General features: G+C 47.0%; 1 protein-coding gene across 1 annotated transcript in view; it reads right to left on the reverse strand.

Annotated features, from left to right (window-relative positions):
- Positions 1–468: 468 nt before the first annotated feature.
- The window catches only part of LOC144828917 (cytochrome P450 2J2-like), a 433,018-nt gene continuing 409,104 nt past the window's right edge, over positions 469–24,382 (reverse strand). The window contains exon 9 of the mRNA XM_078687535.1: positions 469–2,884. Within this exon, the coding sequence (XP_078543661.1) occupies positions 2,706–2,884 (179 nt within the window). The 3' untranslated portion in view covers positions 469–2,705. The remainder of the gene's footprint in view (positions 2,885–24,382) is intronic.

Below are 24,382 nucleotides of genomic sequence, written 5' to 3' on the forward strand. Positions count from 1 at the left end.
AGACTTTGGGTATTCACAGAAGGCATTTAGGAGTCCTAAAGTTAGGACTCCTAACTTCTGTGAATACCGAAATGAGTAAGTGTCTTCTGTGAATACCAAAATGAGTAAGTGCCTTCTGTGAATACGAAAATGGTAGTAAGTTTAGGATTTTGATAGTAAGTTAGTGCTGTGAATCGGGCCCGTAGTTCCTATAAATCTGTATAGGATCTGCGTGTTTAGATAAAATAATCCAAAGGATTGGCGTCCAAACTGATTCCAGACACCACCAAAGCATATGTTAGCCTTTAGACCAGCTAGCTCACAGTGCCATCATAAGCCCCCTAACTTTACCAAGAAGGGACTAGTCTCTGGCAACAATTGAACATGACAACCCTTGATCCTTCAGGTAGCGTGGAAACAGTGTACTACTTTTTCACTCAGTCACTTGTGATCACTTGGGCTCAGAGAAATACACAGAATAAACAATGGGAATGTTTTCAATGAGCATTTATTGAACCAGGGTCATTCTAGTATAACATATGTGTTCTGCGACAACCATTAGACAGAAAAAGATATATCCGATTGCAAGCATTGACAGAGTAAATGCAAGGTAGAATTCTACCATGGTGGTAAAACCGTGAATATTTGCAGGCATATAGATACATAGCAATAATCAAGTGTACTCCTAAAATGCTAACCCTAGCTAAGTGTACCTAGGTGTTCCTAGCATTTATTTAGGTGTTAAGCCAAGAATCCCCCTAGGAAAGAACCAACCCCATTACATGATGGGAAAGAATGAAGGACCTCATCATGGTCTCGAGTTATACACCCCGCAAGGGATGTCAGACCACTGCATGCTGGAGTTTCTGCGTGTAGAGACTCCAGCATCTCATGTCAGCATGGAAGCTTCTACCCTTGTTTGCCCAAGCGAAGATGTGGTGCTTATATACCCAAAAGACACCCTCAAGGATTCTACCTAGATGTGTAATGATACTTTAGGCCTGTCTTTCAAGGATTGCGATAGCAGTGACTTTTATACAGAGTTATTATACAGAAGATGGTAATCCTGCTGTGTTATACTAAGAATCCTCATGCATAGTAAATTAGGCTAGTTTTCGTAGAAAGCCACACAACATTTATTCAGCACATAACTAGGCAAAAGGTCAGCGCCAGAGCCGTTATGTAGAGCAAGGTAGGGCAAATGTAGGTAAAAGGTCATGTAGCTACCTAGGCCTATATTGGGATACATTGGGGCTCATAACACTATAGGATTTATATTTCAGTAGACAGTATATCCATCATTGTTGTGATGGAGTAACCCGTCTGCCAAAATCTAAATCAGGCCCTAAGTATCAGAACTGAGAAATGTCCATGTACTGAAACTTAATTACCAATCTTAACGTGTAGTGAGTGCGCAAAGTAATTAACTATGGCAAATAGCAAGAGAACTGCAATAGCTGCTATAACTCCAATATTTTGATTCAAAATTCTTTAGAGAAATGGGTTGATATTAGTGTATGTTAAACTGCTGGGCATTCTGGTCGCTGCTGATGTATGATAGAAAGTTTTGATATTTTTTCTTTGTTAGTGTCCTTCATGAAAGCAAAAAAGGCCATAACTTCTATATTATTCCCTGACCTATCATCAATTGCAGCAGCTACAAATGCTGTCTAGTATTACAGGTACTACAAACTAGGAAATTAATTAGAATATCAGAGCAAACATCCCTAAACAATAAAGCATTTTGTATAAAACTAAGCTTTCTGCTGATATAATTTAAAAAAACTACACAGTGAACATTAAACTGTAGAATAGTTTGAGCAGTTGAGACTAAAGCGCTGATTTAGATGTTAGTGGAGAGGGAACTCTGTTGCAATGGTGACTGTGTTCCTTACCTGCTAACCCAGTGGGCCACCAGCCATATTTTAATGGAGGTGGATCATAGGTCTGACTAAAGCGGGGACCACTCCGCCATAGTTGTAGCCAAACTTCTCCAATGGCCCAACTGAGTTAGGGCCTTTGGAAAACTGGCTACACCTCCTTCTGCTCAATTAGGATGGGCAGAAATATAGCGTTTTTTTTTGCTGTCTGTGACCACCAGGCAATCCCTGTCGGGAAGGGACAGTAAAAAACACAAAATGCCTCTCTCACATGGAAAATGGCTCCCATGATGAGGGGGCATTATCTTTTTTATTTTCGAAAAAGAAATCCTTCTTTGGGCTTTCATTTAAAAAAATAAAAACAGGAACAGTTTGGTGCAAGACTCCGTCAGGTTGATGGAGCTCTTTACCAAACTGCGAAAAGCATCAATAGGAATCGTCGTTACAGTGATTCCTGACAATGTTTTAGAAATGACCGCTAGTTTTGTGGTGATTTCTAAATTCAGCGGGTGGCATCTCTGTCAATGCAACAGAGTAATTTATTCCATTGCTATGGTAAAGAAACGGGCCACCTGCTGAAATAGAAATCATCCCCTAAGTATTTCACAATGTGTTCATTACGTACTGTTCTGCATAATGATATTAAACAAGTAGATAGCAGTCAAGCTTTCCTACAAATGTTCTATATTATTTAAATCCAAAACACTAACAGTCAGCCAAAAAAGTCAGAGATTTGGAAAGAGCAAATCCAGTGGTAGAAAATTCCAAATAAAAACACAATGGTCATGAAAAACCATAGAGCATACTGTAGTTCTCTTCATAGGAAGGTACAATTGACAATGATATTTAATGAGCAACAGCACAAATTTTAAACGGATGTGGCTGGCGCATGGACCCAATGATGGAATCCATGTTGATGTGTGTCTGTCCTTCTGGAAGCTGGAATTTGAAGTTCTGTATAAGGCTGGTAAAGAAGATGAAGAGCTCCACCCTTGCCAAGCGTTCTCCCAGACATACGCGAGGACCTGCAGTAGAAGCACAAGATGATCAGTAGAGTTTTGATCACATTTGGTGAATGAGTTAAGTAACAAGATCTTTGTAGGATCCTCTGAACATTACCTCTGAGTTTTAGGTAGGTTGCACCATTGACTTAAAAAAAGAAACATGAAACTATTGGAAAACAGACAGACAAACTGCAAAGGATTCCAATTGTCTCATTTAGGACCTGTAAAGGGTTGACCCTGAATTCTTACTCTTTTCGGGCTTAAGATACATATAACAGATTCAGCCACGACATGCTTCAGTTTAAGGAGAGAACCCTTCTCTTATGCACATATGACACTGTTAACATAAGTGAGGCCAGGCCTAACAGGCCAGCATTTTTTTTGTTGAGATTTTCAAGCCATTTGCTGCACTGTTGTGTGAAGTGGGATATGCGGTATGGCAGGGATTAGGGCCTGCCTGATGAGATGGTCGCTTGCGCAGGGGTGGCAGCGCGCAGCGACAGCCAGTGACCAGGACACTCAGTCTCCGTCGGAAGTGACGTGCCCGAGCGCACGCCTTCCATTTATTCACCCCGCAGGCCACGCCTGGCCAGCGGATGTAGGGATGCGTGAAAGCGTGCGTCCACTAGAGTGCTAACAGCACTACATCTCTATCCAACTATGGAAACTTTTGCAAAATGTCCAGACCATAAATGTTCGTTACATAACAACAACTTTAATCAATCGCTCTGTACTTGCGTGTCCCTTTGATGACGACTTCAGGGTCTCAGCTGACAGGCATAGTCCTTTAGTCTCTGGCTGGGTGGTGGATTGGGCCTCAGGTTGTATCGCGGGGTGTGATCCGGTCCTTGCTCTCTGTTGCGGGATGGGTTTCTGATGGGGGTGGATATGGTTGAGAGTCCACCTTCAGACTCCGACACTGGCCCTCGGGTCTCGGCTGATGAGTTGCTTCCTCCCTCTTGTGTCGCGGCTCGGGGTGACTCATTGGCCCCATCCGCATCTTCAGCGTCTGCCCTCGGCCCAGGGGGAACCACTTTGAACCACGATGTGTTCCTTGATACTTCCTCCCCCTCTCTTCTGGCAGTCACCATAGTCCCTTTTGTGGCCGTTACAGTCCAGGGACCTGGTTCGTAGAAGGTCTGGAACTTTCCTCCCGGGCGTCTGTTCTTGATGACTACCCGATCTCCTCGGCATAGCCGTCGTGGTGTTGCTCTACGCCGCTGGCTCGCCCGCTGATTGTTTTGGCGTCGACGTTCCTGACTCTCCCGCATGTTGTCCAGGACCGGCGCCGGCTCCGGGGCTGTGGGAAGGAGGTCTCGGCGTCGGCCTTGGAACATGAGGGACCACGGGCTCTTCTGGGTGGTGCAGTGGGGAGTTCCTCGATATTCCCTCAGGAACTCATGCAGCCTTTGCTCAGGGTCGGCCTCCTCTACCACCGCTATCCTGAACATCTTGTTGAGGGTCCGCATAAATCTTTCTGCCTCCCCATTGGCTTGCGGCCATTGGGGTGTGATGCGCCGGTGGGTAATGCCTCTGCTCTTCAAGAATGTGGCGAACTCAGCTCCCTGGAACGGTGGTCCATTGTCGCTTTTTATCTCCTCAGGGTAACCAAACATGGAGAACAGTCTTTCCAGCGCCGGCCCCACGTGTGTAAATGCCGTGGATTGCACCCTCTCAGCTAAGGGGTACTTGGAGAACGAGTCAATGGCAACCAGCGTGTGTCCCTCTCCCGGGAAGCTCCCGAAGTCCAGACTGATTTTGGTCCAGGGGGTCGTGCATGCTTCCTCAGTGATGATCGGGGCCGGCCTTTCGGGATCGCTCGTCAATTGGCAGGACATGCAGTTTTTTACGTAGTCCTCCACCATCGTTTCCAATTCAGGGAACCACACCTTCTCCCGCATGCGTGCCTTCATTTTCGTGGATCCCTGGTGGCCGCCATGAGCAAGCTGGGTGGCTCGGTGCCTGAGGCGTTTTGGTATTACCAGGCGTGTCCCTCTCAGCAGCACACCCTCTTCCGTGGCGCTGAGTTCGTGGCGGATGTGCCAGAATTTCGTGAGGGCTTCCTTGTCCGCAGCTGTCCAGGTGTCGGGAGGGTGTAGGTAGTTGGTCCAGGATCCTTCCTGCACGGCTTGCAGCGACCTCATGTACGGGTTGTCGTCCGCCGTTGCCTCCTTGATCTCCTCAATGGTCATGCATTGAGGGCAGGACGTGAGCGCTACCCACTGGGCGTATTCCTCGCAGTCATCATCAACGGGCGCTGGCTCTTGAGGTAGTGGGTGGCGCGACAGGTAGTCGGCCGGATTTTTGGCTCCCGGTCTGTATACTACTTCCATGCCATACGTTTGAAGCTGAATCACCCACCTCTCAATGCGTGGTGGGGGGTGGGGGGCGGTGCCCTTGAAGAGAGGCACTAGGGGCTGATGGTCGGTCACCATTACAAATGGGTGTCCTTGCAGGTAGAGGTGAAAATGACTGCAGGCCCACTTGATTGCCAGGGCCTCCCGCTCAATTTGAGCGTATCTGGTTTCGGTTGGGGTTAACGCTTTACTGGCACAGGCCAAGGCCGTCCATTGGCCGGGCTCATATTCTTGGGTCAGAACTGCCCCTAGGCCCACCGGGCTGGCGTCAACAATCACTTCGGTCCGCTTGGCGGGGTCAAAATATGCTAGTGTTGCGTTTTCAAGGAGGGCATCCTTTATCCCCTGGAAGGCTTCATTTTCTTTCGGGCCCCACTGCCACTTGGCATCCGTTTTCGTTAGTGCACGGAGGGGTTCGCTGCGGGTTGCCAGGCCTGGTATGAACCGGCCACAGTACGTAGCCATCCCGAGGAAACTCCTCACCTCCGTTGGTGACTTCGGCGCCGGAGCGTCCTTTATTGGCTTGGACTTTCTTGGGTCAATTTGCACTCCTTCTTGGTTAAAGACATAACCAAAGAACTCAATTGAGGGTTGAAAGAATTGGCATTTGTCTCTATGGAGGGTTGCTCCATGTGTGCTCAGTCTTTTCAAAACATCACGCAGGTGTTTGTAATGTTCAGACGCGGTGGCAGAGTGGATTAGAATGTCGTCGCTGACATTAATTACCCCCGGCAAACCCGACAAGAGTTCTCTGATGGTATTCTGGAATACCTCCGCTGCCGAAGATATTCCAAAATTGAGGCGCTTATATCGCCGGAGGCCAAGGTGAGTACTGAACGTAGTGATGAAACGGCTTTCCTCTGCGAGGGGCAGTTGATGGTAGCCTGCATTGAGATCGATTTTTGAGAACCATCTCGAGCCATTCACATCGGCTACTATGTCATCCATAGTGGGCGTCAAGTGTCTTTCTCTTCTGATGGCGGTGTTCGGCAGCCGCACATCGATACATAGGCGGATCTCACCTGGTTGCTTGGGCTTTTCGACTATGACCATGGGGGAGACCCATGGGGTGGGTCCTGTTACCTTCTCGATAACTCCCAGGTTCTCGAGTTTCTCAAGTTCTTTTTCCACTAGCGGCCGAAGGTGAAATGGTATCCGCCTGTGGCGTAGGGCTGTGGGAGTGACGGACTTGTCGATGTGGAGTTTGATGGGGTCGCACTTGATGCACCCTAGTCCTTTGAACAGCTCAGGGAAGCGCTCCAGCAGTTCGTCCACTTGATGGGCTCTGATACGGTTAGCAAACGCGATCAGCTTCAGGTCCTCAGCGGTGTGGCTGCTCAGCAAGGTGTCGGCTTCCCGGTTAATTATGTGTACTGTCGCTGTTACTTCTGCCTCATCTGCCCGAATGGGTATCACAATTTTTCCTTTTAGAGGTAGTGGTGTGTCCGCTCCATAGGCGAAGATTCTTGTCTTTGAGTGCAGGACCTCAGGTCGAGGGCGTAGCTTGTTAAATTGTTACAGCCCCATGACGTTGACGGTGGCGCCTGTGTCGATGATAGCTTTTACCTCATTCTCCCCCATTTGTACCACACATGTCGGTTGTGGCCGTCGCCTCTGCTTCAGTTCCCAGGCAAAGGAGATCACATATGCTTCCTCATCTTCCGAGTCCGAATCGTCATAGATTGTGGGCAGGTGTTTTTCAGCCCTCTCCGGGGGTGGGTCTGTAGCGATAGCTGACGGACGGCTTTTGTGGGCGTCCATGGCTTCTTGGAGTTCCTGGGCTGGTTCTTCCTGCGACAGACTGACGCAAAATGATTCGGGATTCCGCAGTTCCCGCAGGTTTGTCCTTGAGCCGGGCAGTCCTTGGCCGCATGGGGTTCGTGCCCACAGTATCCGCAGCGGGCTTGGGGCGGGTCCCTCCGGTATCCCTTTTGTGCTTGGCCACATGTCCGAGGCCGCACTGCGTCAGCACGTTCTACTTTGACGGTGTCGGTTTTGGCGGGAGTTTTGTGTAGGGCCTGTTCCATGGCCGTCACTCTGGCATCCGAGAGTTCGTGAGCTCTAGCTAGGATGAGGATGTCTTCCAGGGAAATCCCCGGTTTACGCAAGATATGACCCCTTAACGTTTTGTCTCGGCATCCCTGGATCAGTTGACGTCGTATGGCCCTTGGTTGGTCCTCATCGGTGGAGCTGGCCAGCTCCCTCACTCGGGTGTGGAATTGGTCCATGGATTCTCCATCCCGCTGGCGGGCTTGCCCTAACTTGAAGACCTCAAAGTCCACATTTAGCTGGGGGTCAAAATGGTTGTTGAGGGCTGTGACTGCGGCAGCGTAGGTGGTTGCTGCGCCCGGGTTAGGGAGGTGTTTGAAGAGTCTGAAAACCTCGTCCCCCGCGTAGTGAAGGAGGAGGGACCTTTTCACTGCGTCATCCGTCTCCCTCGTGACCACAAAGTAATTCTCCAATCTTTCCAGCCAAATTTTCTATCGGGGCGAGGCCGTGGACGGGTCACTTGCCTCACTGAACGGAGGTAGCACCCCAGCAGCAGCGTGCTGAAATGGAATGTTGATGACGGGCGCCACAGCATCACCATCCCCCATGGCGGCGATTCCCACAAACGGCTAGGGTAGGGGTTCCTATGCGGGGACGCGGCAATGTCCGTACCTGTAGCCGGCAGTCGCTCCGTCCGCTCACCCATCGTTATGCTTGCCGCCAAAACCACGTGCCTCGTGGCTAGCCAGGGAGAGTTCTTATTCGGGACGGTAGCGCTTGCTGAGTCTCCTCCAGGTGCTACTAGGCCTCCCCAGGCCTCAGCAGGCCAGAAACATGAGGTGCACAGTGATGGTGGGGTTGGCCTGGCAGTATTCCTGCTTCTCACCCCAGAAGCGTGAGGAATGGCAGGGTTCGTAAGCCTCGCGTACCACGCGAGATGCGTGGCAAACGGCAATCTTCTCCACGGGAGGCTCGGCAATGCGGCTGTAGGCAGCGCGGTGGCACACGCCCTCACCGCAGGGCAGCAGGGGTGAAGGCAGGCACTTTCTGGCAGGCGGGAGGCCGGCAGGGAGGAGCACGCCGGCCCCTGGGAGTCCGGTGAAGCCGCTGGGTCACACGCGGTGTGCACCGCGGGAGCGAGCAGACCGCTCCGCTTTGGCCGAGGTGAACGGGCGAGGGTTGGGCCCCCTCCGCTCGTCGCCAATGTGGTATGGCAGGGATTAGGGCCTGCCTGATGAGATGGTCGCTTGCGCAGGGGTGGCAGCGCGCAGCGACAGCCAGTGACCAGGACACTCAGTCTCCGTCGGAAGTGACGTGCCCGAGCGCACGCCTTCCATTTATTCACCCCGCAGGCCACGCCTGGCCAGCGGATGTAGGGATGCGTGAAAGCGTGCGTCCACTAGAGTGCTAACAGCACTACAGGATACACAGGATGCCTGCAGACCAATGTATGTCTCTTATTAAGTGAAATATGAACTTATATATTCCTGGTCGAAGAAATGAAATATGAAAAGTGGATTTCAGAGAAAATATTTATCAGACAAATTATGCTTTCAAGATCGTTAGCTTATTTATCAGATAAAGTATGTAGTAGTATGCATTGTAAGGATATTGCAAGTCACCGGCGAGTTCCATGACCATACTCAAGAAAACGCCGAGTTCTTTTTATAAGGTCATGACACTCTGAGGTAATATCCTTATAAAGTTCGTTAGGGGGTACTTTATTGTTTATAATACATGTTCACATCACCAACTCCCCAAACCACTTGAATCTTTGGTGTCTTGCTTTTTTATGTTCTCCTGCATACAAGAAGACTAAAAGCAAAATATGTACCAAGAAATTAAACACTTAACAGCGCAGTTAGTAATTGTAGCCCTGATGATGTAAAAAATATGCAGGGATTCTATCTATCCTGCAATGACCTATAGTGTTGAAAAATTAACATGTTGCCATTATCATCTTCTTTCTGCTGATTATTAGAGAAATATATCAGAAGAAGGAACATCAGGTTCCCTTTTTTCCAAGTTTAAGCTACGGTTGTAATTATGCCCCATTACCTTTTTTCACCCTGGGTGCTGGCTCTGACAGCAGACATTCTCACATCTGAACTAAAAGGTATGAACTTATTACAGTTGAGCAGCTATGCAAGATCTTTATTACAAGTGATTAGAGCATCACACCTAGACCGTAACAATGAAATTAGAGACTGGCTTTTATAGAGGAATTGTAGGATTCCATGTCCTGTAAGACATTAAAAATGTTTCTTGAAAATGCAACCAGCCCTTAGGATATATACATACAATTTCTGGGAATACCTTGCCCTTCCTAATTGAGGAGGATGGTGGTAGCCTTACCTTGAAGAGCCTCACTGGGAAAGGCCCATCAAACTCCACACAGTTGGTGTTGCCTAGGAGGTTATCTTTGTACAGGTTTGGCCTCCCTGAAAAGACCTCAGCAATCAGCATATAGTTTCTCTTTGAAACACATGAACAGTTTGAACAAGGTGGCAGTAGAGCGCTTGTAAACAAGAGAATGATCTGCTGTCTCTTAACTTCAGGCATACTATGCAACTCTTTAGTGATTTGAAACAACATCACTGGATTTTTTGCATGGCGGCATAGTTGTAAAAATATAGTTAATTAAGGAAAATCTCGCATTTGTTGCACTTTAGATATGGAAAATACCACAATAGAAACACAGCATGCCTCCAACTATTGCCTTGATAGCACCTGTAGCAATTTGTAAAATTCGAAGCCAGTGCTCTGCCAGAGTCCCTTTTAGACTAAACCAACTACGAGAGTTTCGCCAACCGTCTTTTCATCTTACCCTGGGACCGGTAGAATACACATCTGCTTTGAGTAAGCAAAGAACCTGGAGGTATGAATGACTTGGGAACTGTAGGAGAAAGAGACCCACTGAACACTTAGGAAGGTGGTCTGCTGGTGGCTTCTGCCCTGTTGCTGGCTACATACCGGAAACGTAATACATGCCTTGGGATTCCTCCTGGTTTACATTATTGATGTCTACAAAACCTAAGTACAGATTTCCTCACACATTACTAGTATAGCTGGGCCTTAAAACATAACCAATAAAGAAATATACAAGAAGTTTCATTGCCATTGGAAGAGAATTGCCAAGGACCAGTATCTTCCTAGGAAAAACTCAACCTCCCCAATCTTCACCAGGATCATCCTCCAGCCAGAGGCTTTAGAACTCTTTCAAACCTTTTCACGGCAGGCTTCCGTAAGTTGTATCCAGTGGTTAATTTATGGAAATTAAGTGCCGGGGCTTTCGTCAGGAGGCAGCTAGCACCAGCCCAATTCTCATGTTAGCGCTACATAAAACAGAACCAACTACTAACCATGAAAGTGGGGGGAGGATATGGCACAATGGCCAGAGCTGCTGAATTCGGTGCTGGGGATCCAGGTTCGAGGCTCTGCATTGGCTCAACATCCTGTGATTCTGGGTAAATCACTTAATCTCCTGGTGCCTATCATCAATGAATATGAATGCGTACTTAATTGGTGCTCATGAAAAGCACCGGTGTTGTTGATAAAGTGCCGGTGCTGAGCGACGGAAAGCACCGGTTCTAATTTAGCACTGGTTCTCCATGAAGCCCCATTCCAACCGGTGGCTGGCACGTGTTTTGAGTTACTGAAAATGTTGAGGAATTTCCTCCTGTTACTCTCAATTCCACACAGGAAGACTGTATTCCAGGCCCTGATTATATCCAGGCTGGATTACGTCATTGCACTGTACCTTGGCCTCTCGGACCATCTACTTGGCCGCCTGCAGGTGGTACAAAATGCAGCAGCCAGAGCCATACTCATGGTAGGCCCCAGGACGAATATAACCCCCCCCCCCCACCTGAGGTCCTTGCACTGGCTCCCAGTGCGGGAGAGAATATACTTTAAAGCTTTAGTTTTGGCTTTCAAGGCCCTTCACAACACAGGTGCTCCCTACATCATGAATAGAATTCAGCACTACGCCCCACTAAGGACCAGCGTTTGTCGACCATTCCAAAGTTTTCCCGCTCACGCATGGGTGGTCGCTCTTTTCAAGTGGTGGCCTTGCAGTTATGGAATAGCCCGCCTCCTTCTTTAAGACAGGAGCAGGCTCTCCTTGCTTTCAGAAAAATATTAAAAACCTGACTTTTCCAACTTTAAATGAGGTCTACCTGTTTGTGTGCGCACTGTCAGTCTCAGGGTCCTTCCAGTGCTGGGAGACTCTGTGGAGCAGCCATGCGCTTCATAAGTGCCCAGTAACATAACATAAAATAACATAACTGGTTGTATTGAAGGTGAAGGAGCTCTGCTCGACCTTGCAATGCTAGCACAGCCTACTCGAGAGACAGACAGATGCTTTGTGAAAGCCACAAAGAAAGACTCTACTTAGAAAAGCAGCCTCGTACACCTGGCCACCTCTTACCTGACCATCGTCCCTCAAGAAACATTTTCTACCCCACGGATCTTTTTGACTTTCATGTTTAGGATTTTAATGAGTGAAAATATTTTAACTTAAATTTAATTCCATCACTTTTTTATTGAAGTGTGAAATCTGTGTCTATGTATTTTATTGTGCTTATATGGTCAAGATTGACCGAATAAAGATAAATATGATGATTTGATGACTGTCATATTCATCAAAATGAAGGTCCGAGCAGTTCATCCAAACTCAGGGAGCATGCACTGGATAACCATTTTCAGCCCAACATGTTTATTAAATCTTTGCTTACGAAAAGAGTCTTTTATAGGTGATGGAAGTACCATCCTCCCATAAATAGTGTTCCCCTGTCCTATTACAAAGGCAGTGGAAAAAGGCTGTCTCAATGGCGAAGACATCAAAGGGACACCAGACAGCTGTGATGCTACTGAAAATGTAGGACTGGACTGTCCAATTCAGATATGAGGGTCTGCCACCATTTTCACTGGTACCATCTCGATACAAGAATGCCATGTAAAGCCTGGCAGTGCTGTGTGAAAAGCCCTGCAAATGGCCATGACATACAGGGAGAAATCTCTCGGCATTCCAAGGTGGGTACTCAAAATATGCCATTAATTATGAAGTAATGTTCAGTACCGACATGTCGGGTCATTGTGTCCCCAGGCGGCCTGGTAATAATAATGGGCCCCAGCCTGCCATTCGCATGCTCTTTGCGAGGATGATAGTAGTAGCACAACGCGCAAGACGCTCCGGTTGAGACTCTATGGACACTGCTTCAGCCAGTGACGTCCTTTGCTTCACTTTGCCACCCACAACAGCAGACTTTCTCCCACCCACGTGCCATTGCATCTGTTCGGGACACATCCATCACCTTTATCAAGCTCAAATCATTTCCTCTTATTTATGACTTCAAGCAGCAATTTAAGTGGGGTTGCAAGTGTCTGACGTGGCAGTAATTCAACATTGACTTTTGAGAACAGGTCCCTACCAAGCCCTGTAATCCTTCGTCTTCTGTGCCTCCTGAATGTCCTGAGTGGCATAGACTCTGTCCCTCTGCTTTCAAGTACTTTTCGACATGAACCTGCGCCAAGGTTCCAACAGACTCTTTCATCCTTCTGCGGTCACGTCCTGCTAAGATACTGCTCTCCACACAACAACTTCGGTTACTGATATTTCATTTTTTATTATGTTTTTCTTTTTTTGAAACATACTTATCAAAATTTGAAAATTGACATTGACAACATTTCATTTCTTGCAACAATCATGATTCAATGTTGTATCTGTATTCAGAATATAAAGGCTGTTGCTATAAAATTAGAATAGAAAAGAGAAAAACAATCCCCTGCACTCACACCTCATTCAAATGACCCACAACCATATCACTAACATACTCACGTTACCATACTACGCCCCATACCAACACTGCATGCACAGATGGTTCAAAAACTGGGTGGCAGCATCCACCCTCGGTTGCTGTGCTGATGTCTGGGTTGTCACACTCTCTGGCTGACGTACGTTTCAATGGACAATATCAATGGTATCCATCTTCATCAGGACCTTTAAGTTTGCATATACTCATTGTAACAGGTAAAAAGATTGGGGGATCTCTAAAATTCTTATAACTACTCCAACCAGAGTTATGGGAGCACAAGCAGGAATTCAGAATATTCTGTAGCTTCTGTCAGGCCACTGACTCCGTGAATCTGGAGCCTTGACTTATCAAATGGATACAGCTCGATATGTATGCTTGTTTGACTGCACAAACTGATTCTGTTAGGATCTCTGTGGGACATGTGCTTCGTGTCCCATATCCCACTGACTTATCGCTGTGAGTCCAGCTAGTTCTTGCTGTGCGGCATATACTTCTCAGGTGTATTATATCTTTACATCCTGGTAATATGACTTCCAGACGTTTTTCTTTTTTGTTGCTATCACCAGTGGCAAAATTCCTTCTGTTACCCCTCTGGCGGATGCCCTGTTGCCGACTGCTTCCAATGCTCCTCCGAATGTTCTAGACGTGACATGAGTGAGAGCTCTAAAATAAATCCAAAGGCATGTCAAATTTCTCACAGTCCCTCTTAGTGTATCATAAAGATGTTCATATCTTATGCAATCTGAGGTACTAAAAGGCCTAATCTCGCTGCCCATCCAAAGTCTGGTCTGCAGATGTTAGGTATGGGCTTATGCTAGTCTGTTCTCCTGGGCCCACTGTCCTATATTGCTCTGAGGAGGAACTAGATTAAAGTGGACAACAGAATCCAGACTATCCCACAGAGGTCCCAAACAGGATGGTGTTACTCTTCCAAATAACTGAAAATGAAAGCCCCTAACCCTGTGAATTAACATCGTCCTGTAGCATCAGCCCACCATATCCTTTTTAGTAGGGTACACCTCATTGTTTGTTGGGAAATCTCTGCCTTACATCCCCCAAACATTACTGACTAAGCTATGCCCATGCATTTACCATCTCTGTCTGATCATTTGAATTTTTGAGTCATAGCCATGTTTTTTTATATCTTTATTTATTAATTCAAGTTCTGATTCAATACAGTCCAACAGCACAACAGCTTCAGTTATCAGAAACACTACATGGCGAAAGGAAACATCATAAGGCTCTTATGTGGCCCTCAATACAGCATGCTCCTTAATATACAAAGATCACATCCAGAAAAGGGCCACTTAACACGGGATGCTGTTCAGGGAAAGGCCTAAATCTAGAAGAGCGGTGAGGGGTGGGCAGGAGAGGGGGTAAGGGGCACAGATTAATGGCTACATGAACAAAAGCCAATGGCACTTAACAAGTGGCGGCTGGCACAACTTGCGGGTGGGCGGGGGGGTGGGGTAGGGGAGATGGGGCACGATGAGTCACAATGTAAAAAAATAAATAAACACTTACCTTGCTGCTGGGTCCAGCGTCTTCGCTTCTGCTCTCCTGCATTGGACTCCAGGAACAGGAAGCAGGCCACCAGGCTCCCTCCCCTAAGCCAATCCTAAAGCTGCAATGCAGCGTTGTGATTGGTCTGAGAGCCGTGATTTGGATCCGTGATTCGGCACTCAGTCAGATTCAGTGCCGTGATTTGGCACTCAGCCAGGGACAGGGGGCCTGGGCATGTTCTCTATGCAGGCTATAATGCAGCCTGCATGGAGAACAGGGAGAGTGTGCATGGCTGCTTTGGCAGTTAGGAGGTTTTCCTACTCCTCCCCTGCTCTGCATCCCCACCTCTCATGCAACGCTGCTGCAGCAAGAGGGCAAAAAAAATGATTATCCAATTATGTTATTTTCACTTGATTTTTTCCTGCTTCAATGCAGTGGGGCGACACTCCTCCGCCTTAGCGAAGGAGACGCCCCTGCACGTAACAGTATGTGCCATGGATGTCTCACCGTATATCACAAATGTAAGAGACTACATATAACATACTCTCTCAAGGAATGGGCAATATCCTGTCCAGGGCCCATGACTAATCATATTCCCATGATGTATGTAAGTCTTCAAGTGTGTGTCTATATCGGGGTGGAGCGACGCATTATGAGTATATGGAGAGTATACTGTGTTTACATTTTTGATTTGTGACAAATTAGCTCACACATATCTGAATCTTTTCACTTATACTATAGATGTGTTTGCGTGGCCTGCAGATGTATGTAAAGGAAGCTCCATACATATTGAATAGACAGCAGATATGATTTTACAAATTTTCCAATTTATATTCCAATTGCATTTGCGAAATCTTCCATAAATGTCAAGACAATTTGCTTCGAGATTATCAATGTATGATAATCTGACGATCCATCGTTCAATTAGCTAAAGCATCTCAATATATTTTTATCCCAATGTGTGCTTCCCAGGCCATTCTTGAAACCTGAAAAAAACCGAATTTAAGACATCTTAGCATGTTAGCACATACGTCCTCCTGTCCTACCCATGACAGAGTATTTCAGGTTTTCTTTTGCCTTGGCAAAAAGTCGTACTTCATTGCACCTTTGAGCAACAATACGAAGGGGCATATTCACGCAAAGGCTGCATAGTTTATCATCCATGGTGTGCTCAAGGAAGGGTGTCCAACGCACCACCAGCATTTTGTCATGGCTGCTTAGATAAGATGCTGAACCTATAAAAAAAAAACACGCACTGGCAAAGCCATTAGGTCTCTCCTATGCAAGGTCTATAGCCTTTGTCATTGTTTTTTAGGTGAGTTGTACAGCAGAAGTGGCTGGTATGCAGCACGGTTGAAAGTGGATAAAAAAGCAGCCCTTTGACAAGGTCAATTCTGGCTCGTCACAACGCAATTTATATTTTTATTTAAATTAAATAAGACTTCGAAATAAAAGTCTATGGGGCATAATATCAAGGACCGGTGTTAAAATTATCGCTGTGTTATCGGCTGGAAACTGCCGATAAAATGGCGATAATGGGCTTGATAATACGCCCTTGTTAATTCCCATAGAAGCTCATGTTAACACAAGAACATGGGCTTCTATGGGAATTAACAAGGGGGTATTATTAAGCCCATTATCGCCGTTTTATCAGCAGTTTCCTGCCGATAAAACGGCGATAATTTTAACACCGGTCCTTGATAATATGCCCCTATAAATTTTATTTCCTCTCATATGGCATACTTGTACTGCTTTTTGAAAACACAGTTGAGAAGAAAACTTACCTTTATCCATTACTAACGTAATCAATTATACCTTGGCCGTGCAGCATCCAGGGGACCACAACCGAAACCAGAAATAAATATACATTATTGTTGAACAAAAACAAAAATTAAAAAGTTATGCTACCCTGCCCTATTTGTGCATTACAGCATGTTTGCACCTGTGGGCTTTCGACTGACTATCGACTGTGTTTTGCATCTTAGTCGTAGTTATGGTCTTTGCATGCTTTCATAAAGCCAACAGAACTACTAATATCTGATAAATACTGGCAACAGAAAAGCGCAGGCTGGAAACAGTTCTGACAAAGCATAGTAACGTGAAAGACTTAGGTGCCTATTTAGAAGCCGGTTTACATCAGTCTTAACCACACAATCTTTTACAAGAGCGACGCAAACCTTACATACGATTTATGAAGCCACGCAAGGCTACTTTGCGTGGTTCTGATCGGATCCATAAATCTGGAGTAAGGCAACGCAGCACAAATCACTGCATTGCCGTACTCTGCCATGTGAAGGCGCTCCATGGGCATTGTGTGGGTGTTCCCACGCAACTCCCATGTTTTTTTATGCATTCCCAGATTCGTCAGAAATGGTAGACCTGGGAATTCACCAAAAAGATGCGCCTTCTCAGGTGAGGCGTAACGAGAAGCAATATCTTTATTGCTCCTTGTTACTTCCTCTTTCTATGTGTACAGCATCCTGCAGATATTTGTAAGTATTGGTATTTGAGGGAAGGCATCACTATTTTGCTTTTAAAAAATGTTTTTTTAAATGTGTTCACTTCTCGCCTAGAGCTTGGACTAGGAGGTGCAGGCAGACCCATCTGGAAGTAGAATTAAAGCATAACAATGTAAGGTCTAGGGATATTTTGGATAGTGAAGGCCTGGGGATTTACTTCCTTTCATTTTGTTTTTGTTGTCCAGATTTGTCATTATGCTTTGGTGTTTTACTGTTTGGGGCCTACTCTGCTGTAGGCCATTGAAGTATTTTTTTCATGTATCTTGAACACTGTCATTGCTGCTGTGCTAGAGATATTTTTATTTATTAATATTATTATTACTATTATTAGGACTTTCGGATGGCCTTGAATTTATGCCAAATGTAGGTGTTATTTTGTATGTGTGTGTCTGTTAGTGGCTAGGATGGGGGTGGCTCCAGGAGCCAAGGTCTATGTAGCTAAATATTTTCATTAGTTCTCAGCCACCTTCTTTTCCATATGCTTGCCCACCATTTTGTGTGTGTGTGTGTGTTTTTGATGGCTGATTATTGTGCAGTTTTGCAACTTTTAAAAGTCCTTGGCTGGTGTAATTGTGCCTGCAGCTGTTTCTGTTTGGGACAGTTTTTAAATGTATTTATAATTTATTTCATTTTCTATGTTGCTGTGTTGTCATTATTTTTATGTTGGTTTAATTTTTTTAACTCTTCTTGTTGGTTTAATGGTGGTGGTGTGTAGGACTATGGATGGGCTCAGAAACATTTGGGGATTTAATATATATTTTTGCATCTTTTCCCTGAAATGCTGACAGTGTTTGTTGGAGGTGGGAGAAGGGGATCCAGAGCCAGTAAGCAGTGGAGGCAGCCATGTTCCCTTTGCAGACCATCGGCTTGTCCAACATTTTTTTAAACCAAGTGGGTGTGTCATGGATTGCCATTTTTAATTTGCTCGCGATGCCGCCTCCTTTACTGCCATGTGGTCAATCCCTATTTTGTGAAACAAATGTGTGCCGCATAAGCGTCCATTTTGTCTTTGATCTCCATGCCTTGTCTTTCTAGGCCATGCGTCTAACTACCATTTTGTGAAACAATTGTGTGTCTGATCATTGACTAATAATCATTTGTCCACCATTTTAAAGGCCTTTGCTAGGAGCATTGAATTTTATGGCCCTTTAGGAGCCAATGTTAGTTTGTTACTTTTTACTTTTTTCATTTATGTTTTCTGTTATATTTATTTTTGGTGGTGGTTGCTTGGAGTAGTTTGCAGTGGATGGTTGTTCTTTTTAATTAATGTAATCATTGTCTGCCAGCTTCTTTCTCAGGTATTTATTTCCCATTTCTTAACATTCTTTTCCACTTGCTCTGCTACATGCATTGACCCCTTTCGGCTATAACTGTTATTATTTTAATTAATTTATCAATGATTGCTAACATCCCCTGGCACCCACAGGAGTCCCATAGAACCCTGAGTGACACCAGGCATTTATTTTGGGGCTTTCCACTTACTTTAAGTACCCCGTCTAACAAAACAGTTAGTTTACATGTATATTGTTGTCAGGATGATGATGATCATTTGTATTACCTTGAATAGAATTGCCAAGTGTCAATGAGTTCCTTCTTATTTTTATTGCCTGCAGGTGCATGATACAGAGATATCTGTGAATTAGCTGTCACTGGAGCCCAGAAACCTCTCTAATACCAAGAAGTGAAGAAGATGGCAACAAGAAGTAAAGAAGATGGGACTTAAGAGGCTCCTGCCAGAAAAGTGGCCAGTAAAGAGAAGTGTGTCATCGCCACTTTCTTCAAGCTGTCACCCTTTTTCTGCCAAGGTGTGCAATGCAGCCTACCTGCCACACCCTTTTTGGGCAACAAGATGTTGAGAAGAGGACCACCCTTGGATCAACACTGGTACCACCACTAAAATCAAGGCAGATGTCTATCAGTGCCGCAGTGACTGCCGTTATGGTTAAGACCAGTGATTCTGAAATGGCATTGTCCCTGCAAGCTTATTTGTCCCAGAAAACTCATCAGCAACAAGAGGAGTCTGCTACACCTGGCATTCCAGAGGCAGGATGTGCTGAATGAACTTCTATCAAACACTCAAGTGGCTGCTCGCCGAGGGAGTGCTGCGGGGCAGTTGGGTGGGGTGGGGGATGGGCAGGGTCATCCTGCCCCTCCCCTGCCCTGCTTCACTGCCCAGCAGCACTCCCTCAGCGAGCCATCACTGCAAACACTACGTATTCCTCAATCTCATCAGAGTAAAAAAAGACCACTCCCACATCTTCTCCAACACCTCCTTCAAATGGAGGTGAAATGGCAGGGCAACCCTGATTCCTGCAACAGAAGACAAGGAAAAGCCTAGTTAGCAATGAGGAAGAGTGAAACAGGGGAATTGTAGACCAAATCTTAGATGGCTGCTACCATAGAGAAGAACCAGAGCAGATAGGACGAAGTGATTGTTAGACATGGCATCATTGGCGTAAGTCTCCCTTCCATTTTGACGGATTGCCTCCTCTGTTTTGATATGTTTTTGCTGGTTATCTGTTTTGGCCACTGTTCCACTGCTATTCAGTGCCACAGTGCAAGTGCTCCCTATGTTAAATTGATGTACTATTTAGTGATTCCATGATTGGGTTATTTACTTGTCAGTTACTACAGTGCACCATATGTGCCAAGGGCTTGTAAATCAAATGCTGCTGGTGGGCTTGCAGCACTGGTTGTGCCACCCACAGAATCATGTCAACTTGGCCAGTGCACCCACTTGCCAGTCCCTAAACCTTCCCTTTGCTTCATATCAGACACCCCTATGGAAGGCCCAAGGGCAGGGTGCATTGTAAGTATAAGGTAGGACATGCCCTGGTGTGTGTAGCATGTCCTATTAGTGAATTACAGCCATTTTCGTTTTTCACTATTGCAAGACTACCTTTTCTCCATAGGCCAGAATGGGCAGTTAGGTTATTACATCTTATAATCCTAAATTACTCAGGGAACATGGTAGAAATTCCAATTTAGTATGCCTAAACTCAGAATGATAAAATACATCTTTTAGTAAAGTTGGTTTTAACATTCTGTGTTTGAAAATACCACTTTTAGAAAGTAGGCATTTTCTTACCTAACTATCCAAAGCCTGCCTCTGCTAGGTTGTGTATTCCTTGTCTGGAGTTTGAGTGATAGGGCTGGGGGATTCCAAGAGACAGAATGAGTCAGCCCCGTGTTGAATAGGGAGATCTGCATCTAGATGGGAGGGAGGAGTTGCACCTGGGACCTGAATAGGGCTGGGCCTTCCCTCCACTATGCTGGCTCCACCTCCTGGGGTGTGGCTGATGTCTCTGCCTGGATCTGGATTTATGGAATATGTGGAGATTCTTTGTAAAACATGGAAGGTTCCAAGCTGGACCTATTTTCTACTTTTGATGAGACACAGTAGCACCAACAAGTGGTGGAACTGGGAGGGGGAGCTTCGCGCGCAACCAAGATGGCCGCATGAGCTTAGGGCTCCCAAGACCCTCGTAACCTCCCGCATCTATCCTGTCGTCTATCCTGTCCCTCATTGATGTCCTCGTGAAGACGAACCACGGGTGAGGCGAAACCTGCATTCAGATCCCGAATTGGACCCCGGGAAGTGGTGTTGTGGTGCTCCGAAGATTGCGGCCTACGTCTCCGTGATGCCCGGCTGTGGAGTTGGCATGTTGCCCGAGTTGTAGTTGACAGTGGACAGGGACGACCGGTCCGGTTGACTTTCACTTTCGATTTGTCTTCCATAGAGATCTTCGACTGGGAACTTCCCCCCCCGTGCTGAGGGCTGTTATCCTGCGCTGCACTCGAGTGTGCTCTTTCATTGCCTTGCTGGTTTTGGGAAGACACTTGGCCGGTGCCCTCTGGCTGAAGCTGGGCCACCGCTCGGGGGTCCCAGGGGCCGCCATCCTTCTATTTAGTCTAACCGCTCCAAGTCGGTCTCCATCCCGCAATGGCGGGGAAACCGGAGGGGGAAAAGCAGAAATTTAAGACCACTCGGCGGGGTGGCTATACCCAGACTGACATCATGGATTGCTATGCCCAGGCTAATGGATCCCCCGGTGGACCGGGCAGGTCGCTGGAGGACACGACAGATCCACCGACTTCGGCAACAGATCTGACCCTTCAGGACGTTATGGCCGCTATCGATGGGATCAAATCCTCCCTTGGGCAACAAATGGAGACTCTCGCCCACAAGCTCGATACTGTGGCGATAAATGTCAACCTGATCCGTACGGACTTGATGAAAACGAACAAGAAAGTAAAGTCGTTGGACATTAAAACTTCCAGTCTGACGGGTGATGTCACTGACCTACAGACAGAGGTCCGCAATTTGAAGGCCTCCAATGACCTCTTTGCGCGTCGCCTGGAGGATTTTTAAGGATGGGCTAGGCGGAATAATGTCCGTATCATCGGAGTTCCGGAGAAGGCGGATGATCCGGCAGCTGACCTCTTCGTCGAAGATCTCATCGTTAGCCACCTTGCACCCAAGGGACTGAGTAAGTTTTTTACGGTCGAGCGGGCCCATAGAGTTCCGGGCGGTAAACCAAAGATGGGTGCCCCACTGCGGCCTATCATCGCAAGAATCTTTAATTTCCGTGATAGAGACGCTATCCTGCAGGCCTCACGGATGGGTGGACCTATAAAGTTTGAGAACACTACCATCAGCTTCTACCTGGACTTTACCCAATCGGTCCAGAAGCAGAGACTTGGTTTCCTAGGGGTAAAGAGAAGACTGCGTGACATGAGCCTTAAGTACGCTATGCTTTTCCCGGCCAAGTTGAGGATCGAACATGCGGAGCGGACTTATTTTTTCGATCGACCGGAGGGGGTGGCCCACTGGCTGGACACTCTGCCGAGCCAGCGTGCACAGGAGGAACAGTCTGGTGGGGCGGAAGGTGGACCAATGGAACAGGAATAGACACCTGTTGTCTGGTTTCTGGGGTCTCTAGTTGGCCTCGAACTGTGGTTCGCTGATTCTGTTATGAGATTTGATGTGACATTCAGGGGGGTTGCGGGGCTATTGGTGGGTCTCTTTCCTCCTCTGATTGACTTTTTGTAGCTTAGTAAGATGTGGGGGCGACAGGCACACTGCAAGTTGGGGTGGCTTTCTAGTCTCACGCAGGGGTGCAGGGTGGGGGGGTTTGTAACGGGATGTTGATGGGGGTTCTGTTGGGGAGTTTGTTTGTTTTTATGCAAGGCAATGTATTGTTAGACCTTCTGATTGAAGTGCTGGATTCTTACTGGGTTTGGATCTTCTTTCTCTTTCGGGATGGGGGGTAGGGGGTGGAAACTGATGAGCTGGAATGTGAATGGGTTGGGGGATAGGATAAAACGTGGGGTAGTACTTCAGTTGTTGAAACGTCTCTCCCCTGATGTAGTCCTTCTTCAGGAGACGCACTTGATAGGTAATACTTCTCATGCCATGAATAGGAAGGGGTATCGTTTGGTCGCCCATGCTGGGTTTTCCTCTGGTTCCAGGGGGGTTGGTATCCTTGTTAAGAATTCTCTCCCGCTGGAGATTGACGCCACGATGATAGAGGGCGCTATGTCGCTCTTACGGGTAGGTGGGAGGGCCGGACCCTTTCCCTGGTTTCTTTGTATGTCCCCCCTGGCCTGCAGTCAACTACTTTTGCGGACTTGGGGCGGGTTATCCTCGCTCTCCCCGAGGGGTCACTGCTATTAGGTGGCGACTTTAACGCTGTGGTTTCTGGTATGGTTGATCGACATCCACCTAGGGATCTTAAGGTGGCACAGAATTGGCTCCACGATCTCATTGACACTCTGGGCCAGGTAGATTGCTGGAGATTGTTACACCCCGCTCAGCGGCAGTACACGTTTCATTCGGGCGCTCACGGTAGCCTTTCACAGATTGATTATGTTTTAGTGCCTGCTGCACAGGCACTTTCTATTACTGAGGTTAAGCATTTGGCTCGGGGAATTTCCGATCACTCTCCGCTATGGCTTCGAATGGAGTTGAATTCCGGGACTGAGGGACGGGTAGCCCCGATTAATTCCTGGTATTTCCGGAACCCTAAAACTCGTGCTGACCTGGTAAAATCTCTTTGCCAATATTTTCTGGAAAACGAGGGTTCTGTTTCGTCTGCGGTGTCGATTTGGGAGGCTTTCAAGGCTGTCCTTAGGAGCCAGGCCCTGTCGTTAATCGCGGGCGTTAAGAAACGGAGGGATGAGGAGGTGGTTAAGATCGAGACGGATATAGCGGACTTAGAGCTTGGCCTGGAACAGGAGGTTACTCGTGCTAAGACACATGTTCTGCGACTAAAACAGTTGGAATACAGGGCGTTGGTTACTGACTCAGCTAAGGCCATGAGTAGAGAACAACAGGGACGTCTATATGATGTGGGAGATAAAGCAGGCAAACTGATAGCGTGGCTGGATAAGAAAGATAGAGCTAGTCGTGTGGTGCCTGTGATCGAGACGGCGAGTGGTGCTCGGGTCACCGACCCTGAAGAGATTGTTCAATGTTTTGCGGATCACTTCCAGACAGTGTACTCCTCCGTGTCAGATAGGCCGGAGGAGGACTCACACCTATTGGTGCGTGATATTGCTTTACCGCGTCTTTCTGATGTTGACAGGGAACAAATGGACGCTGCAATAACCGCGGATGAAGTGGCTCTTGCGATTCGCTCCCTGCGTTCAGGGAAAGCTGTGGGTCCCAACGGTCTGCCTATTGAACTTTACAAGTTGCGGCCTGACAAGATGGCTCCCTATTTAAGGGATATGTTTTTGGAGTCACATGAGTGTAGTTCTCTCCCCCGTGATCAGCGTCTTGCTACCATTGTGGTGATTCATAAGGAAGGGAAACCAAGAGATAGGTGTGCATCGTACCGGCCGATATCTCTTTTGAATGCTGAACCTAAGATCCTCGCAAAATTACTGGCTAACCGATTGATCACCGCTATTAGCGGGTTGATACATCCGGATCAATCCGGTTTCATCCCGCATAGAAACACTGCCATGAATCTTAGGCGTCTACACGGCGTTCTCGCAAGGGCTGCGACGTTGCGTGAGCCGGCCATCTTGGCGTCGTTGGATGCCACGATGGCTTTCGATACCGTGGAATGGCCATATTTATGGGCCGCGTTGACTAATTTGGGTTTGGACCCGGTTTTATTGGCTGGGTGCGGCTTCTCTATGAGGACCCCCTTGCGCAAATTGTTGTGAATGGTCGTGTCTCTATTCCGTTTAGTCTTGAGAGAGGTACTCGTCAGAGTTGTCCCTTGTCGCTGCTCCTTTTTGCCTTAGCCCTCGAGCCCCTCGCTGCGTGGATCCGGTAGGAGCCCTCGATGAAGGGTATTCAGTGGTCCTCTGAGTTTGAAGATC

This window comes from Lissotriton helveticus, chromosome 4_1 (genome assembly GCF_964261635.1).
Source record: "Lissotriton helveticus chromosome 4_1, aLisHel1.1, whole genome shotgun sequence".
Lineage (NCBI taxonomy): Eukaryota > Metazoa > Chordata > Amphibia > Caudata > Salamandridae > Lissotriton > Lissotriton helveticus.